General features: G+C 38.1%; 1 protein-coding gene across 2 annotated transcripts in view; it reads right to left on the reverse strand.

Moving 5' to 3' along the window:
* Nucleotides 1–24,049, reverse strand: part of CYP2C19 (cytochrome P450 2C19) — a 252,248-nt gene extending 228,199 nt beyond the window's left edge. For both annotated transcript variants that reach the window (XM_060404415.1, NM_001205152.1), the window contains 3 exon segments: nt 23,861–24,049; nt 10,385–10,547; nt 8,675–8,824 (listed from right to left, as the gene is read on the reverse strand). In XM_060404415.1, the coding sequence (XP_060260398.1) occupies nt 8,675–8,824; nt 10,385–10,547; nt 23,861–24,028 (481 nt within the window). In that variant the 5' untranslated portion in view covers nt 24,029–24,049.
* Between the last annotated feature and the right edge of the window lie 322 nt (nt 24,050–24,371).

A 24,371-nucleotide genomic window follows, 5' to 3' on the forward strand; every position in this document is an offset into this window, starting at 1 on the left:
AGTAACTTGAAATAGCAAGCCAGACTGTGGGATAGCTACCCAGCGAAAAGCCCTAATCTGACACCACCAGGCCTGATCACAGAACAAAGGACTGAGCAGAGCTAGCTAGCTGTGGACTGGCCCATCCCACACCAGAGACAGGCATGCAAGGGCAGCCAGAGCTGGAAGGGGGCAATTGCGGCCCCAGAGAGGCATTATCTACCAAACTGCAAGCAGGTTTCAGTGCTAACCAAGACTTCTTGGGATTCTGGACAGTCAACATTCGCCTAAGAAGCTGTGCCGGTTGTACACCCAGAAAACCAAGTGGCAGGGACAGGGGAGGCGGTAAGTCACAGCAACCATGCTTGCCAAACACTTGGTCACCTGAGCTGCTCGGACCTGGGAAGGGTTCAAAACACAGGCCCAACTGAGTCTGCGCCTTTGAGGAGTACCCGAGTACCTGAACCTGAGTGGCTTAGACCTGGGAAGTGCATACAACCCAGGGCAGGGATCAGACAGTTCCCGGCAGAGCAACCTAGAGCCTAAGCAGTGTAGACAGAGAAAGCACATATGCTGTGAGCGGGGGCAAATCCAGTGGGGCCGAGACACTGCAAGGACACACCAATGTTGTTTGCTTGCAGTGTTCCTCTTTCCCCACAGCATGACTGAACAGGTGAGCCTTAAAAAGTATCCACTGCTGCCCCCTTGTGTCAGGGCAGAAATCAGACACTGAAGAGACCAGCAAACAGAAGCTAAAACAGAGGGAACTGCCTTGGAAGTGACAGGTGCAATAGATTAAAACACTGTAGTTAGCACTGAATACATAGGAAGGGACCTATAGATCTTGAGAAGTATAAGCCAGATAAAGGAACTATCTGAAAATGAACTGACCCCACACAGTCCACAATAACACCAAAGAAACTTCTATATATATTTTTACTATTATCACTCTTTAAATAAAAAAAAATTACTGTTAAGTCCTCTATTACTTGTTTAATTTCTATTTTTATAATCTACTATTACTTTGCAAAAAAGACCCTATTTTTTAAAGCAAACTTCATATATGTATATTTTATAATTTTTGTGACTTTGTTCTTTTTTCTTTTATATTTTTGAGAATCCAACCTCTACTCTAGATTTTAAATCTTTGATTTTTAGTATTTGTTATCAATTTTATACCTTTAAAAACTCAATCTTCAGCACCCATTTTTACTTGGGAGCAAGATTACTGGCTTGACTGCCCTCTCCTTCTTTGGACTCCACTTTTCTCCACCAGATCGCCTGTATCTCCTCCCTCCCCCTTCGCCTCTCTAGTCAATTCCGTGAATCTCTTTGTGTGTTCCAGACGGTGGAGAACACTTAGGGAATTGTGTACTGGCTGGATCTGTCTCTCTGCATTTGATTTCCCCCCTTTATTTTCCTGGTCACCTCTGTCTGCTTCCTCCCTCTTCTCTTCTCTGTATAATGCCGTGAACATCTCTGAGCAGTCCACACTGTGGGGAGCACATAATGAAGTGATTACTGGCTCTCCTGGTCACCTCTATCTCTCTCCTCCCTCTTCTCTTCTAAATATAACTCTGTGAACCTCTCTGGGTGTCCCTCACTGTAGAGAAACTTTTCAACTTTAACCTAGATGTTTTATCATCGGTGCTGTATAGATGGAGAAAAGAATAAGACTGAAAACCAGAGGCAGTAGGCTCAAGTCAAAAATCCAGAGAACACCAGAGAATTCCTGACTTGAGGGAACATTAATTGATAGGAGCTCAACAAACGCCTCCATACCTACACTGAAACCAAGCACCACGAAAGGGACAAGTTCCAGAGCAAGACATATCATGCAAACTCTCCAGCAACACAGGAACATAGCCATGAGCTTCAATATACAGGCTGCCCAAAGTCACTCTAAATCCATTGACATCTCATAACTCATTACTGGACACTTCATTGTACTCCAAAGAGAAGAAATCCAGCTCCACCCACAAGAACACCAACACAAGCTTTGCTAACCAAGAAACCTTGACAAGTCACCCATCCAAACCCACGCACAGCGAGGAAACTCCGCAAAAATGAGAACTCCACAAACTGCCAGAATACGGAAAGGCCACCCCAAACACAGCAATATAAGCAAGATGAAGCGGCAGAGAAATACACAGCAGGGAAAGAAACAGGATAAATGCCCCCAAAAAACCATACAAAAGAGGAAGAGATAGGGAATCTACCTAATAAAGAATTCCAAATAATGATAGTGAAAATAATCCAAAATCTGGGGAAAAAAAAAAAAAGGAGTTAGAGATAAATAGTCTGGAGACAAGAATTGAGAAGATGCAAGAAAGGTTTAACAAGGACCTAGAATAGATAAAAAAGAGTCAATATAAATGAATAATGCAATAAATGAGATCAAAAACACTCTGGAGGGAACCAACAGTAGAATAACGGAGGCAGAAGATAGGATAAGTGAGGTAGAAGATAGAATAAGTGAGGTAGAAGATAGAATGGTAGAAATAAATGAAGCAGATTAAAAAAGAAAAAATAATTAAAAGAAATGAGGACAGCCTCAGAGACCTCTGGGACAATGTTAAATGCCCAATATTAGAATCATAGGCGTCCCAGAGAAGAAGACAAAAAGACAGACCATGAGAGAATACTTGAGGAGATAATAGTTGAAAACTTCCCTAAAATGGGGAAGGAAATAATCACCCAAAGTCCAAGAAACTCAAAGAGTCCCAAACAGGATAAACCGAAGACAAAACACCCCAGCACATATATTAATCAAATTAACAAAGATCAAACACAAAGAACAAATATTAAAAGCAGCAACGGAAAAATAACAAATAACACACAAGAGGATTCCCATAAAGATAACAGCTGATCTTCCAATAGAAACTCTTCAGGACTGGAGAGAATGGCAGTACATACTTAAAGTGATGAAAGAAAATAACCTACAGCCCAGATTACTGTATCCAGCAAGGATCTCATTTAAATATGATGGAGAAATCAAAAACTTTACAGACAAGCAAAAGCTGAGAGAATTCAGCATCATCAAACCAGCTGTCTAACAAATGCTAAAAGATTTTCTCTAGACAGGAAACACAAAATGGTTGTATAAACTCCAACCCAAAACAATAAAGTAAATGGCAACGGGATCATACTTATCAATAATTACCTTAAATGTAAATGGGTTGAATGCCACAACCAAAAGAAAAAGAAAGACAAAGATTGGCTGAATGGATACAAAAAGAAGACCCCTATATATGTTGTCTACAAGAGACCCACCTCAAAACAAGGGACACATACAGACTGAAAGTGAAGGGCTGGAAAAAGATATACCACGCAAATAGAGACCAAAAGAAAGCAGGAGTAGCAATACTCATATCAGATAAAATAGATTTTAAAACAAAGGCTGTGAAAAGAAACAAAGAAGGACACTAGATAATGATAAAAGGATAAATCCAAGAAGAAGATATAACAATTATAAATATATTTGCACCCAACATAGGAGCAATATGTAAGGCAAATGCTAACAAGTATGAAAGGGAAGTTAACAATAACACAATAATAGTGGGAGACTTTAATACCCCACTCACACCTATGGATAGATCAACTGAACAGATAATTATCAAGAAACACAAACTTTAAATGATACAATAGACCAGTTAGACCTAATTGATATCTAGGACATTTCACCCCAAAACAACGAATTTCACATTTTTCTCAGCGCACATGGAACCTTCTCCAGGATAGATCACAACCTGGGCCATAAACTTAGCCTTGGTAAATTCAAAAAACTTGAAATCATTCCAAGCATCTTTTCTGACCACAATGAAGTCAGATTAGATCTCAATTACAGGAGAAAAACTATTAAAAATTCCAATATATGGAGGCTGAACAACTCACTGCTGAATAACCAACAATCACAGAGGAAATCAAAAAGAAATCAAAATATGCATAGAAATGAATGAAAATGATAACAACCCAAAACCTGTGGGATACTGTAAAAGCAGTGCTAAGGGGAAGGTTCATAGCAATACAGACATACCTCAAGAAATAAGAAAAAAGTCAAATAAATAACCTAACTCTACACCTAAAGCAACTAGAAAAGGAAGAAATGAAGAACCCCAGGGTGAGTAGAAGGAAAGAAATCATAAAAATTAGGGCAGAAATAAATGCAAAAGAAACAAAAGAGACCATAGCAAAAATCAACAAAACCAAAAGCTGGTTCTTTGAAAGGATAAATAAAATTGACAAACCATTAGCCAGACTCATCAAGAAACAAAGGGAGAAAAATATCAAATCAGTAAAATTAGAAATGAAAATGGAGAGATCACAATAGACAACACAGAAATACAAAGGATCATAAGAGACTACTATCAGCAACTATATGCCAATAAATTGGACAACTTGGAAGAAATGACAAATTCTTAGAAAAGTATAACTTTCCAAAACTGAACCAGGAAGAAATAGAAAATGTTAACAGACCCATCACAAGCACGGAAATTGAAACTGTAGTCAGAAATCGTCCAGCGAACAAAAGCCCAAGTCCAGATGGCTTCACAGCTGAATTCTACCAAAAATTTCGAGAAGAACTAACACATATCCTACTCAACCTCTTCTAGAAAATTGCAGAGGAAGGTAAACTTCCAAACTCATTCTATGAGGCCATCATCACCCTAATACCAAAACCAGACACACATGCCACAAAAAAATCTACAGACCAATATCTCTGATGAACATAGATGCAAAAATCCTTAACAAAATTCTGGCAAACAGAATCCAACAACACATTAAAAAGATCACACACCATGACCAGGTGGGCTTTATCCCAGGGATGCAAGGATTCTTCAATATCCGCAAATCAATCAATGTAACACACCAGATTAACAAACTGAAAGATAAAAACCATATGATTATGTCAATAGATGCAGAAAAAGCCTTTGACAAAATTCAACATCCACTTATGATAAAAAACTCTCCAGAAAGCAGGAATAGAAGGAACATACCTCAACATAATAAAAGCTATATATGACAAACCCACAGCAAACATTATCCTCAATGGTGAAAAATTGAAAGCATTTCCCCTAAAGTCAGGAACAAAACAAAAGTGCCCACTCTCACCGCTACTATTCAACATAGTTTTGGAAGTTTTGGCCACATCAATCAGAGCAGAAAAAGAAATAAAAGGAATCCAGATTGGAAAAGAAGATGTAAAACTCTCACTGTTTGCAGATGACATAATCCTCCAAATAGATAACCCCAAAGACTCCACCAGAAAATTACTAGAGCTAATCAATGAATATAGTAAAGTTGCAGGATATAAAGTCAATGCACAGAAATCCCTTGCATTCCTATACATTAATAATGAAAAAATAGAAAGAGAAATTAAGGAAACAATTCCATTCACCATTGTAATGAAAGAATAAAATACTTAGGAATATATCTACCTAAAGAAACTAAAGACCTATATATATAAAACTATAAAACACTGGTGAAAGAAATCAAAGAGAACTCTAATAGATGGAGAAATATACCATGTTCATGGAACAGAAGAATCAATATATGAAAATGAGTATACTAACCAAAGCAATCTATAGATTCAATGCAATCCCTATCAAGCTACTGATGGTATTTTTCACAGAGCTAGAAAGAATAATTTCACAATTTGTATGGAAATACAAAAAAAAAAAAAAAAACTCAAATAGCCAAAGTTATCTTGAGAAAGAAGAATGGAACTGGAGGAATCAACCTGCCTGACTTCAGGCTCTACTACAAAGCCTCAGCCATCAAGACAATACGGTACTGGGACAAAGACAGAAATGGAACAAAATCAATGGAACAAAATAGAAAGCCCAGGGATAAATCCGCACACCTATGGACAACTTATCTTTGACAGAGGAGGCAAGAATATACAGTGGAGAAAAGACAATCTCTTTAACAAGTTGTACTGGGAAAACTGGTCAACGACTTGTTAAAAAAAAAAAAAAGTGAAACTAGAACACTTTGTAATACCAAACACAAAAATAAACTCAAAATGGATTAAAGATCTAAATGTAAGATCAGAATCTATAAAACTCCTAGAGGAGAATATAGGCGAAACACTCTCCGACATAAATCACAGCAGGATCCTCTATGACCCACCTCCCAGAATATTGGAAATAAATGCAAAAATAAACAAATGGGATCTAATTAAAATTAAAAGCTTCTGCACAACAAAGGAAACTATAAGCAAGATGAAAAGACACCCTTCAGAATGGGAAGAAAATAATAGTAAATCAAGCAACTGACAAAGAATTAACCTCAAAAATATTCAAGCAACTCCTGCAGCTCAATTCCAGAAAAATAAACTACCCAATCAAAAAATGGGCCAAAGAACGAAACTGACATTTCTCCGAAGAGACATACAGATGGCTAACAAACACATGAAAAGATGCTCAACATCACTCATTATCAGAGAAATGCAAATCAAAACCACAATGAGGTACCATTTCACACCAGTCAGAATGGATGCCATCCAAAATCTACAAGCAATAAATGATGGAGACGGTGTGGAGAAAAAGGAACCCTCTTACACTGTTGGTGGGAATGCAAACTAGTACAGCCACTATGGAGAACAGTGTGGAGATTCCTTCAAAAACTGGAATAGAACTGCCATATGACCCAGCAATTCCACTGCTGGGCATACACACCGAGGAAACCAGAATTGAAAGAGACACATGTACCCCAATGTTCATCACAGCACTGTTTATAATAGCAGGACATGGAAGCAACCTAGATGTCCATCAGCAGATGAATGGGCAAGAAAGCTGTGGTAAATATATACAATGGAGTATCACTCAGCCATTAAAAAGAATACATTTAAATCTGTTCTAATGAGGTGGATGAAACTGGAGCCTATTATACAGAGTGAAGTAAGTCAGAAAGAAAATCACCAATACAGTGTAATAACATATATATATGGAACTTAGAAAGATGGTAACGATAACCCTGTATGCAAGACAGCAAAAGAGACACAGATGTATAGAACAGTCTTTTGGACTCTGTGGGAGAGGGCAAGGGTGGGATGATTTGGGAGAATGGCATAGAAACATGTATATTTTCATATGTGAAATGAATCGCCAGTCCAGGTTTGATGCATGATATAGGGTCCTTGCGTCTGTGAACTGGGATGACCCAGAGGGACTGGATAGGGAGAGGTGGGAGGGGTGTTTCAGATGGGGAACACATATACACCCTTGGTAGATTCATGTCAATGTATGGCAAAACCAATACAATATTTTAAAGTTAAAAAAAATGCTTTAAATTAAAAAAAAAGAAAAAGAAATATAAAGTAATCAGAAATATTCAATGATTAATATGCTTTTTGTATTATTAGCAACAAAGTGTTGAAAACAGTCTATCTGGACAAATAAATAAAGCTTGGTTAAATAAACTATGGTACCTGCAAAATAATAGACTACTATACTGTTAATAATGTTCTTGATAAAAGAACATGCAAACATATTTATTTAATATGTTAAATTTTAGCATAAATATAGAGAACAATCTATTCTGATGAACGTTGTGTTCTTATCACTGCTTCTGCCAAATCTCCTACCCATTCCTAGGTAATATGCACCAAATGTCCACATGATGTTCATTGATACTCTACTTGAGAAACTTACTCAAAAGAAGAAACCAGAATCATGCAGATATCTGTAATTGTTGCATTATTTATATCAGTAGCAGCAAAAAATGAGGGGGAGAAACCTATCTGGATGACTATATATCAGGGGTAAAAAAAAAAAAAAACACACAACACCAAGTCACAACTAAGAATATAGCATTAGTAAGTTAATACTGTTCTTTAAATCTGAAATATTGAGGTTAAAAAACCACATATGTCTTATGATTCTGATCTTGCCCCTTCCCTGTGAAGTCTCCTACTCAACCCTTTCTCTACTATCCTTTCTTCAGTCCTGCATGGGCATCCACACACGTGTACACTGAGCAGATGTGTGCTGCTGCAGCTCCCTCCCTTCACACACAAGGGGAGCTATAATACAGCCTTATGCACAGAGAAGGACTTGGTGCAAAATCTATACCTGAACTATTAATTTCATTTCAGTTTTATTGAGATATCACAGATAGACAAGAATGTACAAGCTTAAGGTGTACTGCATAATGGCATGACATAAATGTGTCAAAAAAATTTGCAATACCTCTCAGGAAGCTACCTGAGAACTTAGTTTTTCAAATTATTTTCGCCAAGCTACTAGCAGATTGTCAAAATTCACACTTGCTTCTTCTTCCTGTGCACACACATAAGCACATTTCCCAGCTCCTCTTACAGATAAGCACATTTCCCAACACTTGTGACTGAGTTACAGCCCACGGGATATGAAAGAACTTTTGTGTGTCTGCTATACCTCACCTGTTAAAAACAGTATTGCGTTTTTCTTCATTCTTTCCTTCACCCCCACGACCATTCAAAGAGATGAACTCTGGGAGCCACTGGAAGGCAACCATGTGTTGAAGGCATCAAAGGCCCTGGAAACCAGGTGCTTGAAAAGGCCATTACGCCAGCAACTTCACCTCCTACTACTGTCGTGGGAGCAGAAAGTCAACTTCTGTTGTATTTGAGCCATTACCACTCTGTAGTCTACTTGTAATAGCGTTTGGTCTGCCCAAGCAGTTACTGCTAATTACATAAAGAAATACCCACCATTGGTTTTTTTTAATGCTTCCACCAAACACAAGGCTTCCTCTTGAATTCTATGTTCAATAGTCCTCTTCCCCATCCCCATATTCCTCAAAACCATGAGGGAGAAACGTCGAGTTTGCTTCCATTTTTCCCCATTGCTGAAAACAATTCCTATCAGGACAAAAACCAAAAACAGAGAAGAATAATCCATTGCCATGAATTCTAGTTGAGAGTCTTTAAACCAGGAAATGACAAAGACACCTAAGCCGGGATTAAATATAGTAGTGACAGCCTCAGGAATTCCTATCGGGCCCTTCATCACCTGCCTCTTCCTCTATTAAACTAGCTTGTATCTTACTGTCAAGACTCTTGGTTTTACATATTACTACACTCTTCCTTATCCATTAGCTCCTGCAAAATTCAGAACAACCCTAAGAACCAAGTGTTTTGTCTCCATTTTACTTATGAGGATGCTGAAAACCACAAAAGCAAAATATTCACTCTTTGATAACACAGCTAACAATCCATAGAGTCCAAGTAATAGGTTAAGTTTTCAGGATTGATTTGTGCACTGAAAATGAACTGTAAGAGAAACAACAAAAGAGTCAATTCTTAAGACAGGGATAAACAGCACTTGTGTATTGAAAGGAAGCTCATGAAAATCTATTCCTCAAGTAAGGGACATGGCCATAGCTCTTCCCATTTTGACATTTTCCTTCTATTTTCTAATCTCTTCCTTGAAATATGGATGCCTTCCCCGTGTTCTAGCCTGCAGGTGCATGCCACCCCTTCTCACAGCCCCACGGCTAGGCTGGGTCTATGATACAAAGCACAAAGCACAAATATGCTCTGAAAAGAGGGTCATGGGAGACACACTAATTATAAATTAGAATATTAAAGAAAATCTTTTGAAATCAAATACTTGCACTGTCATCTGTTTTTTACATTGTACCCAAAAATGTTCAATGTCAGACTTCCAGATCCAAGGACAAGATCAGAGTAAAAGACAATGCTTATAGGGACCTTGTCAAATAAGACCTTAAAGAACAATGTAAAGGATGAAGTGACCCTCTTCAGGCATTATTTTTATAAGAACCCAATGACCCACAGAGGATGGAACAGTTCAAGGTCTAGCTATTAAAACACAGATGACAGACAGAACAAGCATTTGATTTCAAAAGTTTTCTTTAATATTCTAATTTACATTTATTGTCTTTCCCCATGACCCTCTTTTCAGAGCATATTTGTGCTTTATGCTTTGTATTACATTCTATTGGATAAAAAAATTTGTTGTGCTTTTTTTTTCTAACAAGAATAGAAAATTGAATGCAATGTACATACTTCAAACCTTTGTTGGTTCCATGTATATATTATGCAAGCTTCCAAAACTAGTCTCTTAGCAACCATGACTCAGGCCAGAAAGCAAAATGTTCAGTAAATAGGATAATTTATTGTCATTTTCCTCCTTTCTTTTTCTCTCTGTCTCTTTCTCATTATCTGACCTGGCCATAATTTATTAATAGAACATTAGAAGATTTGCTTTCACTGCACTGAATGTTTCATTCAGACTGTGTCATCTTCATAATTTTAAATATGGATTAATGATCCATAGAAAACTGTTTAATGATGATGCTTTCATAAACTTCTCTATTACCTATAATTTCTCAATTCCTTAGCCTATTTGAATCTTTCAACCTACAATTCCCACACACTCCTCAAATAGAAGCATACCTAATCCTTGGTTGATGTTGTCTGCCACTGGTAAACTACCTCTGCCAGAAAATTCCTCACTCTGATCAATCAGGACTTGCTTCACTGCTTCATATCCATGCAACACCACAGTGGGCTTCATGCCAAAATACAGAGTGAACACAGGGCCATAATCTTCTGCTAGCTGGAAAAGGAACAGGAGATGTAAGAACAGTGAGCATTTCAAAACTGAAAATGTAGATAATGTAGGAAAATGTAGATAATGTGGGAAATATTTTTAATCTTCTTAAGATTCACCCATTATAAAAGGTTTCAATTTCTAGAACAAGTAACAATATGACATCACTTTACTACAATAGTAATTATCATTATATTATTAGGAATACTGTAATTATTATCATCACCTTCAACAGTTATTCTTTATTCAGCTCCTACTCTGTGACAAAGGCCATAGTATGAATTTTATTAGTATTATTCTATTAAGCTTTTTTCTGCTAAACCTATAATTGCTCCTTCCTTCTTATAGTGGCAATAAATGATATGTTTCTCCTGTTTAAAGGAAGGTGCTCCATCTCTCACACATGCAGACTAATAATCATCCCCTCATCATCCATTCTCCACATCTTTAGCACCAGAGAACTCTAAACCTTCAAAAGACACAAGGACGTAGCCACAGACATTTTCCATCTTCCCAGTGTGATGATGTAAATAAGTTTCCACGAACTGAGATAAGCAGAAGGGATGTGCACAAATTCTACACCGGCATAAATGGGTGACAACACATCTTTCATTTCTCCTCATATCCATAGGTTGAAATGACAGCGTGGAGATGACCCCTCTGTGACTGCAAATGAGAACAACAGCCTTAGAGCACAGGATGGTAAACTACAAGACTGAGAAGATCTGGTTCTCTGAAAGACCTGGTGAAGGAGAGGCAGCCCAGCAGCACTTAACTCTATGCCTTCTATGTGGAAGGCAGAAATAAACTGTCTTCCTTAAGTCACTGCATTATTGTGATCTTTCTGTCATGGCAGCTTATTTAGTGTACTACATGGTATAGACTTTCATTCTTTCAACTTGTCCAATGTTTGAGTCCTTTTGCCACCTTATAATTCATTCTCCACACAACAACTCATTTTACAAAGCAAATGTTAAAGAACATCATATTGCTCTTATGCTAAAGACCAATATTCTTAAAATCCCTGTAAGATCTACACACTCTGGTCCCTGCTTTCCTGCCTAATCTCATCTCACACTGTGCTTTTACCTACTCTCTGGGCAACAAAATAATTGGTCCTCTTTTAGACATTCCAATAACTAAGTCTGCTCCAGACTGAGAAAAATGATGGAACAAACGTTACCTGTATTTTATCCAGTTAATGTCTAATTATTTTTCAGATCTCAGCTCCAATTTCACTTCCACAGAGAACCTTTACTGACTATGCCTCCTACCTGTAATTCTTTAAACTACATCACCTTTCTCTATTGTGTTCCTATTACGTGGTTTATAATCATACACTTATTTGCATAACTGTTTCATAAATATATGCCTACCATCTAGACTGTAAATTCCTTACTGCTGATCTTTTTTTTTTTTAATTCACTGGTCAGATAGTTAAAGAACCTGCATGCAATGTGAGAGACCTGGGTTCCGTTCCTGGGTTGGGAAGATCCCTGGGAGAAGGGAAGAGCTACCTACTCCAGTATGCTTGCTTGGAGAATTCCATGGACAGAGGAGCCTGGCTGGTGGGCTACAGTCCATGGGGTCACACAGAGTCGGATATGAGTGAGTGACTAAAATTTTCACTTTCTTTCACTCTGAAAATTTCCAGCATCTGACACACGTGGTACTGAAAATAGGCATTCAATAACTTGTTAAGCTCAGGTATTAATATTTGTGAATAATTATTATTCACATTTTAAAGAAATAAATATCAAATCTCAGAGAGATTTTTAAAATTTGACCAAGGCTGTGAGTTAACAAGTGTATGAGCTGGGGTGCTGACACAATCTCTTCAAAATCAGAGTCTGATACACAGAAGGAGGAGCTTCCAGGAGCAGTACTCTAATAACTACCTTTCCCAGAGAAGTCAGATTTCAGATAATTCCTTCAAGATTTAAAGAGCTAGAGAACAGTTATTCATTCATTGAAAATACAATAGAAGCTGTGAAATCTTTTGAAACTTGGTTATTTCCTTGATTTCAAATCACTGTATTATTCTTTCAGGAAAATTTTGGGGTAGTCACTCTGTAACTATGCAGTATTTAAAAATTAAAGCAATTTCATTGCCATTAGAATTCACCAAAAATAAATGCTATAAAGGACACATAGGTCACAACATGGACAGAGAATTCCTACTTTTGATAATTTCAACAATGATCTCATTGATCTCAATCCTTTCTGGCAACCTTTAGCTTCACACCATCTAAAATCATGTCTGGGTGTCATACATCATGGACAAGTGGGATTTATCCCAGGGATGCAAGTATGGTTCAATATTATCAAATTAATCAATGTGATACATCACATTAACAAATGGAAAAATAAAATTCATAGGATAACTCAATAGATGTAGAAAAGTTTTTTATAAAATCCAATATCCATTTAAGATTAAAAATTCTCCACAAAGTAGGTATAGAGGCAACATACTTCAACATAATTTAAAAGTCACATATATAATAAGTCCACAGCTAACATCATCATACTTGTCAGTGAAAAACTGAAAGAATTTTCTCTAAAATCAAGAACAAGATAAGGATGCCTACTCTTGTCACTTTTACTCAAAATATCATGTTGGAAATCAAAGCCATAGCAATCAAAGAAAGTGAAATAAAAGGAACTGAAAAGAACGAAGAAAAACTGTCCCTATTTGTAAATGATAAATACTATGCTTACAAAATTCTAAGTTTAGTTCAGTTGTTCAGTCGTGTCTGACTCTTTGTGATCCCATGGACTGCAGCATGCCAGGCCTCTCTGTCCATCACCATCCCCTGGAGTTTACCTAAACTCATATCCATTGAGTCGATGATGTCATCTGACCATCTCATCCTCTGTCGTCCCCTTCTCCTCCCGCTTTCAATTTTTCCCAGGATCAGGGTCTTTTCCAGTGAGTCAGTTCTTTGCATCAGGTGGCCAAAATATTGGAGTTTCAGCTTCAGCATCAGTCCTTCCAATGAATACTCAGGACTAATTTCCTTTAGGATGGACTGGCTGGATCTCCTTGCTGTGCAAAATTCTAAAGATCCCAACAAAAATCTTCTAGAGCTCATCAGTGAATTTGGAAAAGTTGTAGGATAAAAAAGTTAACATACAGAAATCTGTTCCATTTCTAAACAGTAACAATGTATCAGAAAGAGAAATTATTTTAAAAATCCTACCTATCATCACATAGAAGAGAATAAAATTCCAAGCAATAAATATAATTAACCAAGGAAGTAAAAGACATGTACTCAGAAAACTAAAGTGCTGATTAAAAAAAAAGAGAGAGACGAAGTAGAGGGGCGGTCCTAAGATGGCAGAGGGATAGGATGGGAAGATCACTTTCTCCCTCACAAATTCCTCAAAAGAACATTTCAACATTGAACAAACTCTGTAAAACAACTTCTGAATGCTGGCAGAGGACATCAGGCAACCAGAAAAGCAGACCATTGTCTTCAAAAACAGGTAGGAAAAAATATAAAAGATGAAAAGAGAGACAAAGGAGGTGGGGAGGGAGCTCCGTCCTGGGAAGGGAAGCCTGTCCCTGGAAAGGAATTTTAAGAAGAGAGGTTTCCAAACACCAGGAAACATTCTCCCTGCCGAGTCTGTGGCGAGCCTTGGAAACACAGAGTGCAACATAACAGGAAGGAAAAATAAATAAATAATTAAAACCAACAGATCACAAGCCCAACAGTAACTCCCCCAGCGGAAAGGCAGCACAGACGCCTGCATCCGCCACTAGCAAGGCAGGGCAGGGCAGGGAAGCGCGGGAGGTGCTGGCTGAAGAGATTTGTAAGAATCGGGCAGGAATGCCCCACTCATAACCAGAATGATCTAACTTGGGCTAGCAAACCAGACTGTGGGATAGCTACCACGCGAAAAGCTTGAACATAAGACACCGCCAGGACTGCGCACAGAACAAAGGACGGAACAGACATAGCCGGCTGCAGACCATCCCCTGCTGGGGACAGGCAGCCAGAGTCGTAACGGCTGGAAAGGGGCAATTGCAGCCCCGGAGAGACTCTACCTAAAAAAATGCAAGCAGGCTTCTTTGATAAGACTTTTGGGGGTGCTGGACAGTCACCATCTGCCTCACAAGGGGTGCCAGTGGCACAACCAGAACACTAAGCAGCAGAAACAGAAAAGGCGACAACTCGCAGCGCCAGCGCTCGCCAAACTCCTGAGCTACTTGGACCTGGGAAGGGCACAAAACGCAGTCCCAACCAAATCTGAGCCTCTGAGGGCTACCTGAGCACCGAACCTGAGCGGCTTAGAATGAGGAGGTGCACACAGCCTAGGGCCAGCCTCTGATGGTTCCTGGCTGAGCATCGTAGAGCTAGAGCAGGTTGTGCACCATGAGAAGGGACAGGTCCAGCGGGGCTGAGACACTGTGTGCACACGACAGTGCTATTTGCAGCATCCCCCCTCCCCACAGCGCGACTGAACTAGTGAGCCTAAAAAACCAGCAAACGGAAGAAGTAAAACAGAGGGAACCTACTTGGAAGTGACCCCACACTGCCCACAACATCAGAGAAGGGCCACATATATCTTTACTATTTTTACAATCATTCCTTTTAATTTCCTCTCTCTTTTTTTTTCTTTTCTTTTTTCTTTTTTTTTCTTGCTTTTTTTCCTAATTTTTTAAGTATTTTTGTTAAGTATTCTATTTCTCCTTAATTTTTATTTCTATAACCTACTATTACTTTTCAAAAAAAAAGACTTTTTTTAAGGCAAACACCATATATAGTCTATGTGGTTGTTGTTGGAGTTTTTTAATAATTCTTCTGGCTTCTTTTTCTTTTTTCTTTTTTCCTTCTGCTTCTTTTCTTTAATATTGTATTGCTGAAAATACAACCTCTACTCTAGATTTTTAATCTTTGCTTTTTGGTTTTTGTTGGCAATTTTGTACATTTAAAAACCCAAACTTCACTACCCAATTTTACCTCAGAGCGAGATTACTGGCTTGACCACTCTCTCCTCCTTTGGACTCTCCTTTTTCTCCACCAGGTGGCCTCTATCTCTTTCCTCCCGCATCTCTTCTCCAACTCTGTGACAATCTCTGTGTGTTCCAGACGGTGGAGAACACCTAAGGAACTGGTTACTGGCAGGATTTGTCTCTCTCCTTTTCATTCCTCTCTCTTATCCTCCTGGACACCTCTGTCTACTTCCTCCCTCTCCTCTTCCCTGTATAACTCTGTAAATACCTCTGAGCGGTCCAGACTATGGTGCGCACATAAGGAAGTCACTATTGGCTACCTTGCTCTCTCCTCTTTTGATCTCACCGCATCTCATTCCAGTCACCTCTAACTACCCCTTCCCTCTTCTCTTCTCCATGTAACTCAGTGAACCTCTCTGGGTGTCCCTCAATGTGGAGAAACTTTTCATCTTTAACCTAGATATTTTATCATTGGTGCTATACAGATGGAGAAATCTAGAGGCTACTATAAAAATAAAACTGAAAACCAGAAGCAGGAGGCTTAAATCCAAAGCCTGAGAACATCAGAGAACTCCTGAATTCAGGGAACATTAAGCAATAGGAGCTCATCAAACGCCTCCATACCTACACTGAAACCAAGCTCCACCTAAGGGCCAACAAGTTCCAGAGCAAGACATACCATGCAAATTCTCCAGCAACACAGGAACACACCCCTAAGCTTCAATATACAGGCAGCTCAAAGTTACTCCAAAACCATTGACATCTCATAACCCATTACTGGTCACTACACTGCACTCCAGAGAGAACAAACCCAGCTCCATCCACCAGAACTCCAACACAAGCCTCCCTAACCAGGAAACCTTGACAAGCCACTGATACAACCCCACCCACAGTGAGGAAGCTCCATAATAAGGAGAACTCCACAAATTCCCTGAATATAGAAAGGCCACCCCAAAAACAGCAATATAACCAAGATGAAGAGACAGAGGAATACTCAGCAGGTTAAGGAACAGGAGAAATGCCCACCAAACCAAACAAAAGAGGAAGAGATAGGGAATCTACCTGAGAAAGAATTCTGAATATTGGTAGTGAAAATGATCCAAAATCTTGAAATCAAAGTGGAATCACAGATAAATAGCCTAGAGACAAGGATTGAGAAATGCAAGAAATGTTTAACAAGGACCTAGAAGAAATAAAAAAGAGTCAATATATAATGAACAATGCAATAAATGAGATCAGAAACACTCTGGAGGCAATGAATAGTAGAATAACGGAGGCAGAAGATAGGATTAGTGAAATAGAAGATAGAATGGTAGAAATACATGAATCAGAGAGGAAACAAGAAAAACGAATTAAAAGAAATGAGGACAATCTCAGAGACCTCCAGGACAACATGAAACGCTCCAACATTCGAATTATAGGAGTCTCAGAAGAAGAAGACAAAAGAAAGACCATGAGAAAATCCTTGAGGAGATAATAGTTGAAAACTTCCCTAAAATGGGGAAAGAAATAATCACCCAAGTCCAAGAAACACAGAGAGTTCCAAATAGGATAAACCCAAGGCGAAACACCCCAAGACACATATTAATCAAATTAACAAAGATCAAACACAAAGAACAAATATTAAAAGCAGCAAGGGAAAAGCAACAAATAACACACAAGGGGATTCCCATAAAGATAACAGCTGATCTTTCAATAGAAACTCTTCAGGCCAGGAGGGAATGGCAAGACATACTTACAGTGATGAAAGAAGATAACCTACAGCCCAGATTACTGTACCCAGCAAGGATCTCATTCAAATATTAAGGAGAAATCAAAACTTTACAGACAAGCAAAAGCTGAGAGAATTCAGCACCACCAAACCACCTCTCCAACAAATTCTAAAAGATATTCTCTAGACAAGAAACACAAAAAGGATGTATAAACCCGAACCCAAAACAATAAAATAAATGATAACGGGATCATACTTATCAATAATTACCTTAAACATAAATGGATTGAATGCCCCAACCAAAAGACAAAGATTGGCTGAATGGATAAAAAATAAGACCCCTCTATATGCTGCTTACAAGAGACCCACCTCAAAACAAGGGACGCATACAGACTGAACGTGAAGGGCTGGAAAAATATATTCCACGCAAATAGAGACCAAAAGAAAGCAGGAGTGGCAATACTTATATCTGATAAAATAGACTTTAAAACAAAGGCTGTGAAAAGAGATAAAGAAGGCCACTACATAATGATCAAAGGATCAATCCAAGAAGATATAACAATTATAAATATATATGCACCCAATATAGAAGCACCGCATTATGTAAGACAAATGCTAACAAGTATGAAAGGGGAAATTAACAACAACACAATAATAGCGGGAGACTTTAATACCCTACTCACACCTATGGACAGATCAACTAAACAAAAAATTAATGAAGAAATGCAAACTTTAAATGATACATTAGACCAGTTAGACCTAATTGATATCTATAGGAGATTTCACCCCAAAACAATGAATTTCACCTTTTCTCAAGTGCTCATGGAACCTTCTCCAGGATAGATCACATCCTGGGCCATAAATCTAACCTTGATAAATTCAAAAAATCGAAATCATTCCAACCATCTTTTCTGACCACAATGCAGTAAGATTAGATCTCAATTACAGGAGAAAAACTATTAAAAATTCCAATATATGGAGGTTGAACAACACACTTCTGAATAACCAACAAATCACAGAAGAAATCAAAAAAGAAATCAAAATATGCATAGAAACGAATGAAAATGAAAACACAACAACCCAAAACCTGTGGGACACTATAAAAGCAGTGCTAAGAGGAAAGTTCAGAGCAATACAGGCATACCTCAAGAAACAAGAAAAAAGTCAAATAAATAACCTAACTCTACAACTAAAGCAACTAGAAAAGGAAGAGTTGGAGAACCCCAGAGTTAGTAGAAGGAAAGAAATCTTAAAAATTAGGGCAGAAATAAATGCAAAAGAAACAAAAGAGACCATAGCAAAAATCAACAAAGCCAAAAGCGGGTTCTTTGAAAGGATAAATAAAATTGACAAACCATTAGCCAGACTCATCAAGAGGCAAAGAGAGAAAAATCAAATCAATAAAATTAGAAATGAAAATGGAGAGATCACAACAGACAACACAGAAATACAAAGGATCATAAGACACTACTATCAACAATTCTATGCCAATAAAATGGACAACGTGAAAGAAATGGACAAATTCTTAGCAAAGTACAATTTTCCAAAACTGAACCAGGAAGAAATAGAAAATCTTAACAGAGCATTCACAAGCATGGACATTGAAACTGTAGTCAGAAATCTTCCAGCGAACAAAACCCCAGGTCCAGAGGGCTTCACAGCTGAATTCTACCAAAAATTTCGAGAAGAGCTATCACCTATACTCCTCAAACTCTTCCAGAAAATTGCAGAGGAAAGTAAACTTCCAAACTCGTTCTATGAGACCACCATCACCCTAATACCAAAACCTGACAAAGATGCCACAAAAAAAGAAAACTACAGGCCAATATCACTGATGAACATAGATGCAAAAATCCTCAACAAAATTCTAGCAATCAGAATCCAACAACACATTAAAAAGATCATACACCATGACCAAGTGGGCTTTATCCCAGGGATGCAAGGATTCTTCAATATCCGCAAATCAATCAGTGTAATTCACCTCATTAACAAATTGAAAAATAAAAGCTGTATGATTATCTCAATAGATGCAGAGAAAGCCTTTGACAAAATTCAACATCCATTTATGATAAAAGCTCTCCAGAAAGCAGGAATAGAAGGAACATACCTCAACATAATAAAAGCTATCTATGACAAACCCACAGCAAACATTATCCTCAATGGTGAAAAATTGAAAGCATTTCCCCTAAAGTCAGGAACAAGACAAGGGTGCCCACTTTCACCGCTACTATTCAACATAGTTCTGGAAGTTTTGGCCACAGCAATCAGAGCAGAAAAAGAAATAAAAGGAATCCAAATTGGAGAAGAAGTAAAACTCTCACTGTTTGCAGATGACATGATCCTCATAGAAAACCCTAAAGACTCCACCAGAAAATTACTAGAGCTCATCAATGAATATAGTAAAGTTGCAGGATATAAAATCAACACGCAGAAATCCCTTGCATTCCTATACACTAATAATGAGAAAGTAGAAAAGAAATTAAGGAAACAATTCCATTCACCATTGCAATGAAAAGAATAAAATACTTAGGAATATATCTACCTAAAGAAACTAAAGACCTATATATAGAAAACTATAAAACTCTGATGAAAGAAATCAAAGAGGACACTAATAGATGGAGAAATATACCATGTTCATGGATTGGAAGAATCAATATAGTGAAAATGAGTATACTACCCAAAGCAATTTACAAATTCAATGCAATCCCTATCAAGCTACCAGCCACATTTTTCACAGAACTAGAACAAATAATTTCAAGATTTGTATGGAAATACAAAAAACCTCGAATAGCCAAAGCAATCTTGAGAAAGAAGAATGGAACTGGAGGAATCAACTTGCCTGACTTCAGGGTCTACTACAAAGCCACAGTCATCAAGACAGTATGGTACTGGCACAAAGACAGACATATAGATCAATGGAACAAAATAGAAAACCCAGAGATAAATCCACACACATATGAACACCTTATCTTTGACAAAGGAGGCAAGAATATACAATGGAGTAAAGACAATCTCTTTAACAAGTGGTGCTGGGAAAACTGGTCAACCACTTGTAAAAGAATGAAACTAGATCACTTTCTAACACCGCACATGAAAATAAACTCAAAATGGATTAAAGATCTAAATGTAAGACCAGAAATTATAAAACTCCTAGAGGGGAACATAGGCAAAACACTCTCAGACATAAATCACAGCAGGATCCTCTATGATCCACCTCCCAGAATTCTGGAAATCAAAGCAAAAATAAACAAATGGGATCTAATTAAAATTAAAAGCTTCTGCACAACAAAGGAAAATATAAGCAAGGTGAAAAGACAGCCTTCTGAATGGGAGAAAATAATAGCAGATGAAACAACTGACAAACAACTAATCTCAAAAATATACAAGCAACTTATGCAGCTCAATTCCAGAAAAATAAACGACCCAATCAAAAAATGGGCAAAGAACTAAATAGACATTTCTCCAGAGAAGACATACGGATGGCTAACAAACACATGAAAAGATGCTCAAAATCACTCATTATTAGAGAAATGCAAATCAAAACCACAATGAGGTACCTCTTCACACCAGTCAGAATGGCTACGATCCCAAAAATCTGCAAGCAATAAATGCTGGAGAGGGTGTGGAGAAAAGGGAACCCTCCTACACTGTTGGTGGGAATGCAAACTAGTACAGCCACTTTAGAGAACAGTGTGGAGATTCCTTTAAAAATTGCAAATAGAAATGCCATATGACCCAGCAATCTCACTATTGGGCATACACACCAAGGAAACCAGAAGTGAAAGAGACACATGTACCCCAATGTTCATCGCAGCACTGTTTATAATAGCCAGGACATGGAAACAACCTAGATGTCCATCAGCAGATGAATGGATAAGAAAGCTGTGGTACATATACACAATGGAGTATTACCCAGCCATTAAAAACAATACATTTGAATTAGTTCTAATGAGATGGATGAAACTGGAGCCGATTATACAGAGTGAAGTAAGCCAGAAAGAAAAACACCAATACAGTATACTAACACATATATATGGAATTTAGGAAGATGGCAATGACGACCCTGTATGCAAGACAGCAAAAAAGACACAGATATGTATAACGGACTTTTGGACTCAGAGGGAGAGGGAGAGGAGAGGGTGGGATGATTTGGGAGAATGGCATTCTAACATGTATACTATCATGTAAGAATTGAATCGCTAGTCTATGTCTGACGCAGGGTGCAGCATGCTTGGGGCTGGTGCATGGGGATAACCCACAGAGATGTTGTGGGGAGGGAGGTGGGAGGGGAGTTCATGTTTGGGAACGCATGTAAGAATTAAAATTTTAAAATTTAAAAAATAAAAAACTAAAAAAAATAAAATAAAATAAAATTTTAAAACATAAAAAACTTAAAAAATAAATAAATAAATAAAAATTTAAAAAATAAAATAAAAAATGCTTCCTCCTTGGAAGAAAAGCTATGACAAATCTAGACAGCATATCAAAAAGCAGAGACATCACTTTGCTGACAAAGGTCCATACAGTCAAAGCTATGGTTTCTAGTAGTCATGTATGGATATGAGAGGTGAACCATAAAGAAGGCTGAGCACTGAAGAACTGATACTTTTGAATTGTGGTATTGAAGAAGACTCTTGAGAGTCCCTGGGACTGCAAGGAGATCCAACCAGTCCATCCTAAAGGAAATCAGTCCTGAATATTCATTGGAAGGACTGTTGATCAAGCTAAAGCTCCAATACTTTGGCAACCTGATTGGAAGAGCCAACTCACTGGAAAAGACCCTCATGCTGGGAAAGACTGAAGACAAAGGAGAAGAGGGTGGCAGAGGGTGAGATGGTTAGATACATCACTGACAACAGACATGAGTTTGAGCAAACTTCAAGAGATAGCGGATGACAGAGTAGCCTGGCATGCTGCAATCCATGGGTCGCAACGAATCAGACACGACTCAGTGATGAACAACACAGAAACAAACATTTTCGCATACTGTATACAAAACTTAACTCAAAAAGGGTTGAGGACTTAAATGGAAGGCCAGAAGCCATAAAACTCTAGAAGAAAACATAAGCAGTATACTCTTTCACATGTATCATAGCATATATTTTTGGATCTGCCTCCTGCTGCTGCTGCGGCTGCTGCTGCTGCTACTAAGTCGCTTCAGTCGTGTCCAACTCTGTGAGACCTCATAGACGGCAGCCCACTAGGCTCCGGGTCCCTGGGATTCTCCAGGCAAGAACACTGGAGTGGGTTGCCATTTCCTTCTCCAATGCATGAAAGTGAAAAGTGAAAGTGAAGTCACTCAGTCATGTCCGACTCTCAGCGACCCCATGGACTGAAGCCTACCAGGCTCCTCAGTCCATGGGATTTTCCAGGCAAGAACACTGGAGTGGGGTGCCATTGCCTTCTCCTCTGGAGAGGAGAGTCACGACTGAGTCGGACACGACTGAAGCGACTTAGCAGCAGCAGCAGCTGCCTCCTAGTGAAGTGAAAGTGTTAGTCACTAAGCTGTATCCGACTCTTTGCGACCCCCTAGACTGTAGCCCACCAGGCTCCTCTGTCCATGGAATTCTCCAGGCAAAATTACTGAAGTGGGTAGCCATTCCATTCTCCAGGGGGTCTTTCTCAACCCAGGAATCAAACCCAGGTCTCCAACATTTGGGGCAGATTCTTTACCATCTTTACCATAAAAAAGAATGAAATTTTGCCATTTGTAATATCATAGACTAATCTGGAGGGCATTACACTTAGTGAAGTAAGTCAGACAGAGAAAGACAAATATTCTATGTTATCACTTATATGTGGAATATTAAAAAATAAAATTAATGAATTGAACAGAATATAAGCAGGCTCATATACATAGAGAAAAAACTAGTGGTTACCAGGGGGAAACAGGAAGAATGGAGGGGGAAAAGAGGCGTAGGGGATTAAAAACTATAGACTACTATGTATAAAACAAATAAACTGCACAAGGAATACAAACTATAATTTACAATAAATTTCAAAGGAGCATAATCTCTAAAATTTTCTATATTCTCGCTTGAAACTAACATAATATTGTAAATCAACTCTAGCTCAATTGAAAATAAATTAATAGGGCTCTGCTGGTAATCCAGCAGTAATCCACCTCACAATGCAAGGGACACTGGTTTGATCCCTCATCTGGGAAGACCCCACATGCTGCAGGGAAAAAGCCTGAGTACCACAGATACTGAGCCTACATTCTGGAGACTGTGAGGGGCAACTACTGAATCCAAGAGCCACAGAGCCTTCTCTTGTTGCGACAAGAGAAGTTACTATAGGAAAATTCCACACACTATACCTATAGTGCAGTTTCTGCTCACCACAGCTAAAGAAAACCTGTGCATAGTAATAAAGACTGAGCACAGCCAAAAATAAATATTTTTAAATAAATGAATACTTTACAATATTTTACAATACTTTACAATAAATTTATATTAAAAAATAAATGAATAAAAATAAGTAACAATGAATAAATATATAAATAAAACCATGTCCAGGTGTCCAGTGGGAACTCCTCTTTAAAACCACTTTTAACAAACATGGTGTCTGGGACTATGGAGTCTGGGACAAGACATAGGGCAGTCTTATTTACTCATTACAAACAACTGGAAGAAAAGTAATCACACTTGCCTTGCTTATGGATTTGCTGATATTCTTAATATTTATCTGGAGAATATTTCCAACAATTGGGAGAGGAGTGGGCCCAGGTGGCAGCTTCCCTTTGCCATGCTTCTGATTCCATAGAAAAAGGAAAATCAAAATAGAAAGACAGATCACCAGAACTACAAAGAGATCCATTGGTGCACTTTGTGTGAGGGCAGCTGAAAGCTTAGAATCCAAACACTTTATAAAAACTAAGTGCAAAGAAAAACAAAGTGCAAGCTTATCATCAAACATGCAATAAGTCTTTGAACTTTTAAATAAATATTGCTTTATCATCAGTGCACTTTGGCTTGTCAATAGATATTTAAACAAAAGGTTACATTAGTATTGATAAACATGTAAGTTTCAATGGAAATTTCAACTGAAAAATAATTCACTTTATCAGAGATGGCCATATTTTAGTAGTAAAATTGAAGCTATCAGAGTTTCAAAGGACTGGAATTCACAATCACAACAAATGATGAGAGCGTCTCTGCTC

The sequence above is a fragment of the Ovis aries genome, chromosome 22 (assembly GCF_016772045.2).
Source record: "Ovis aries strain OAR_USU_Benz2616 breed Rambouillet chromosome 22, ARS-UI_Ramb_v3.0, whole genome shotgun sequence".
Lineage (NCBI taxonomy): Eukaryota > Metazoa > Chordata > Mammalia > Artiodactyla > Bovidae > Ovis > Ovis aries.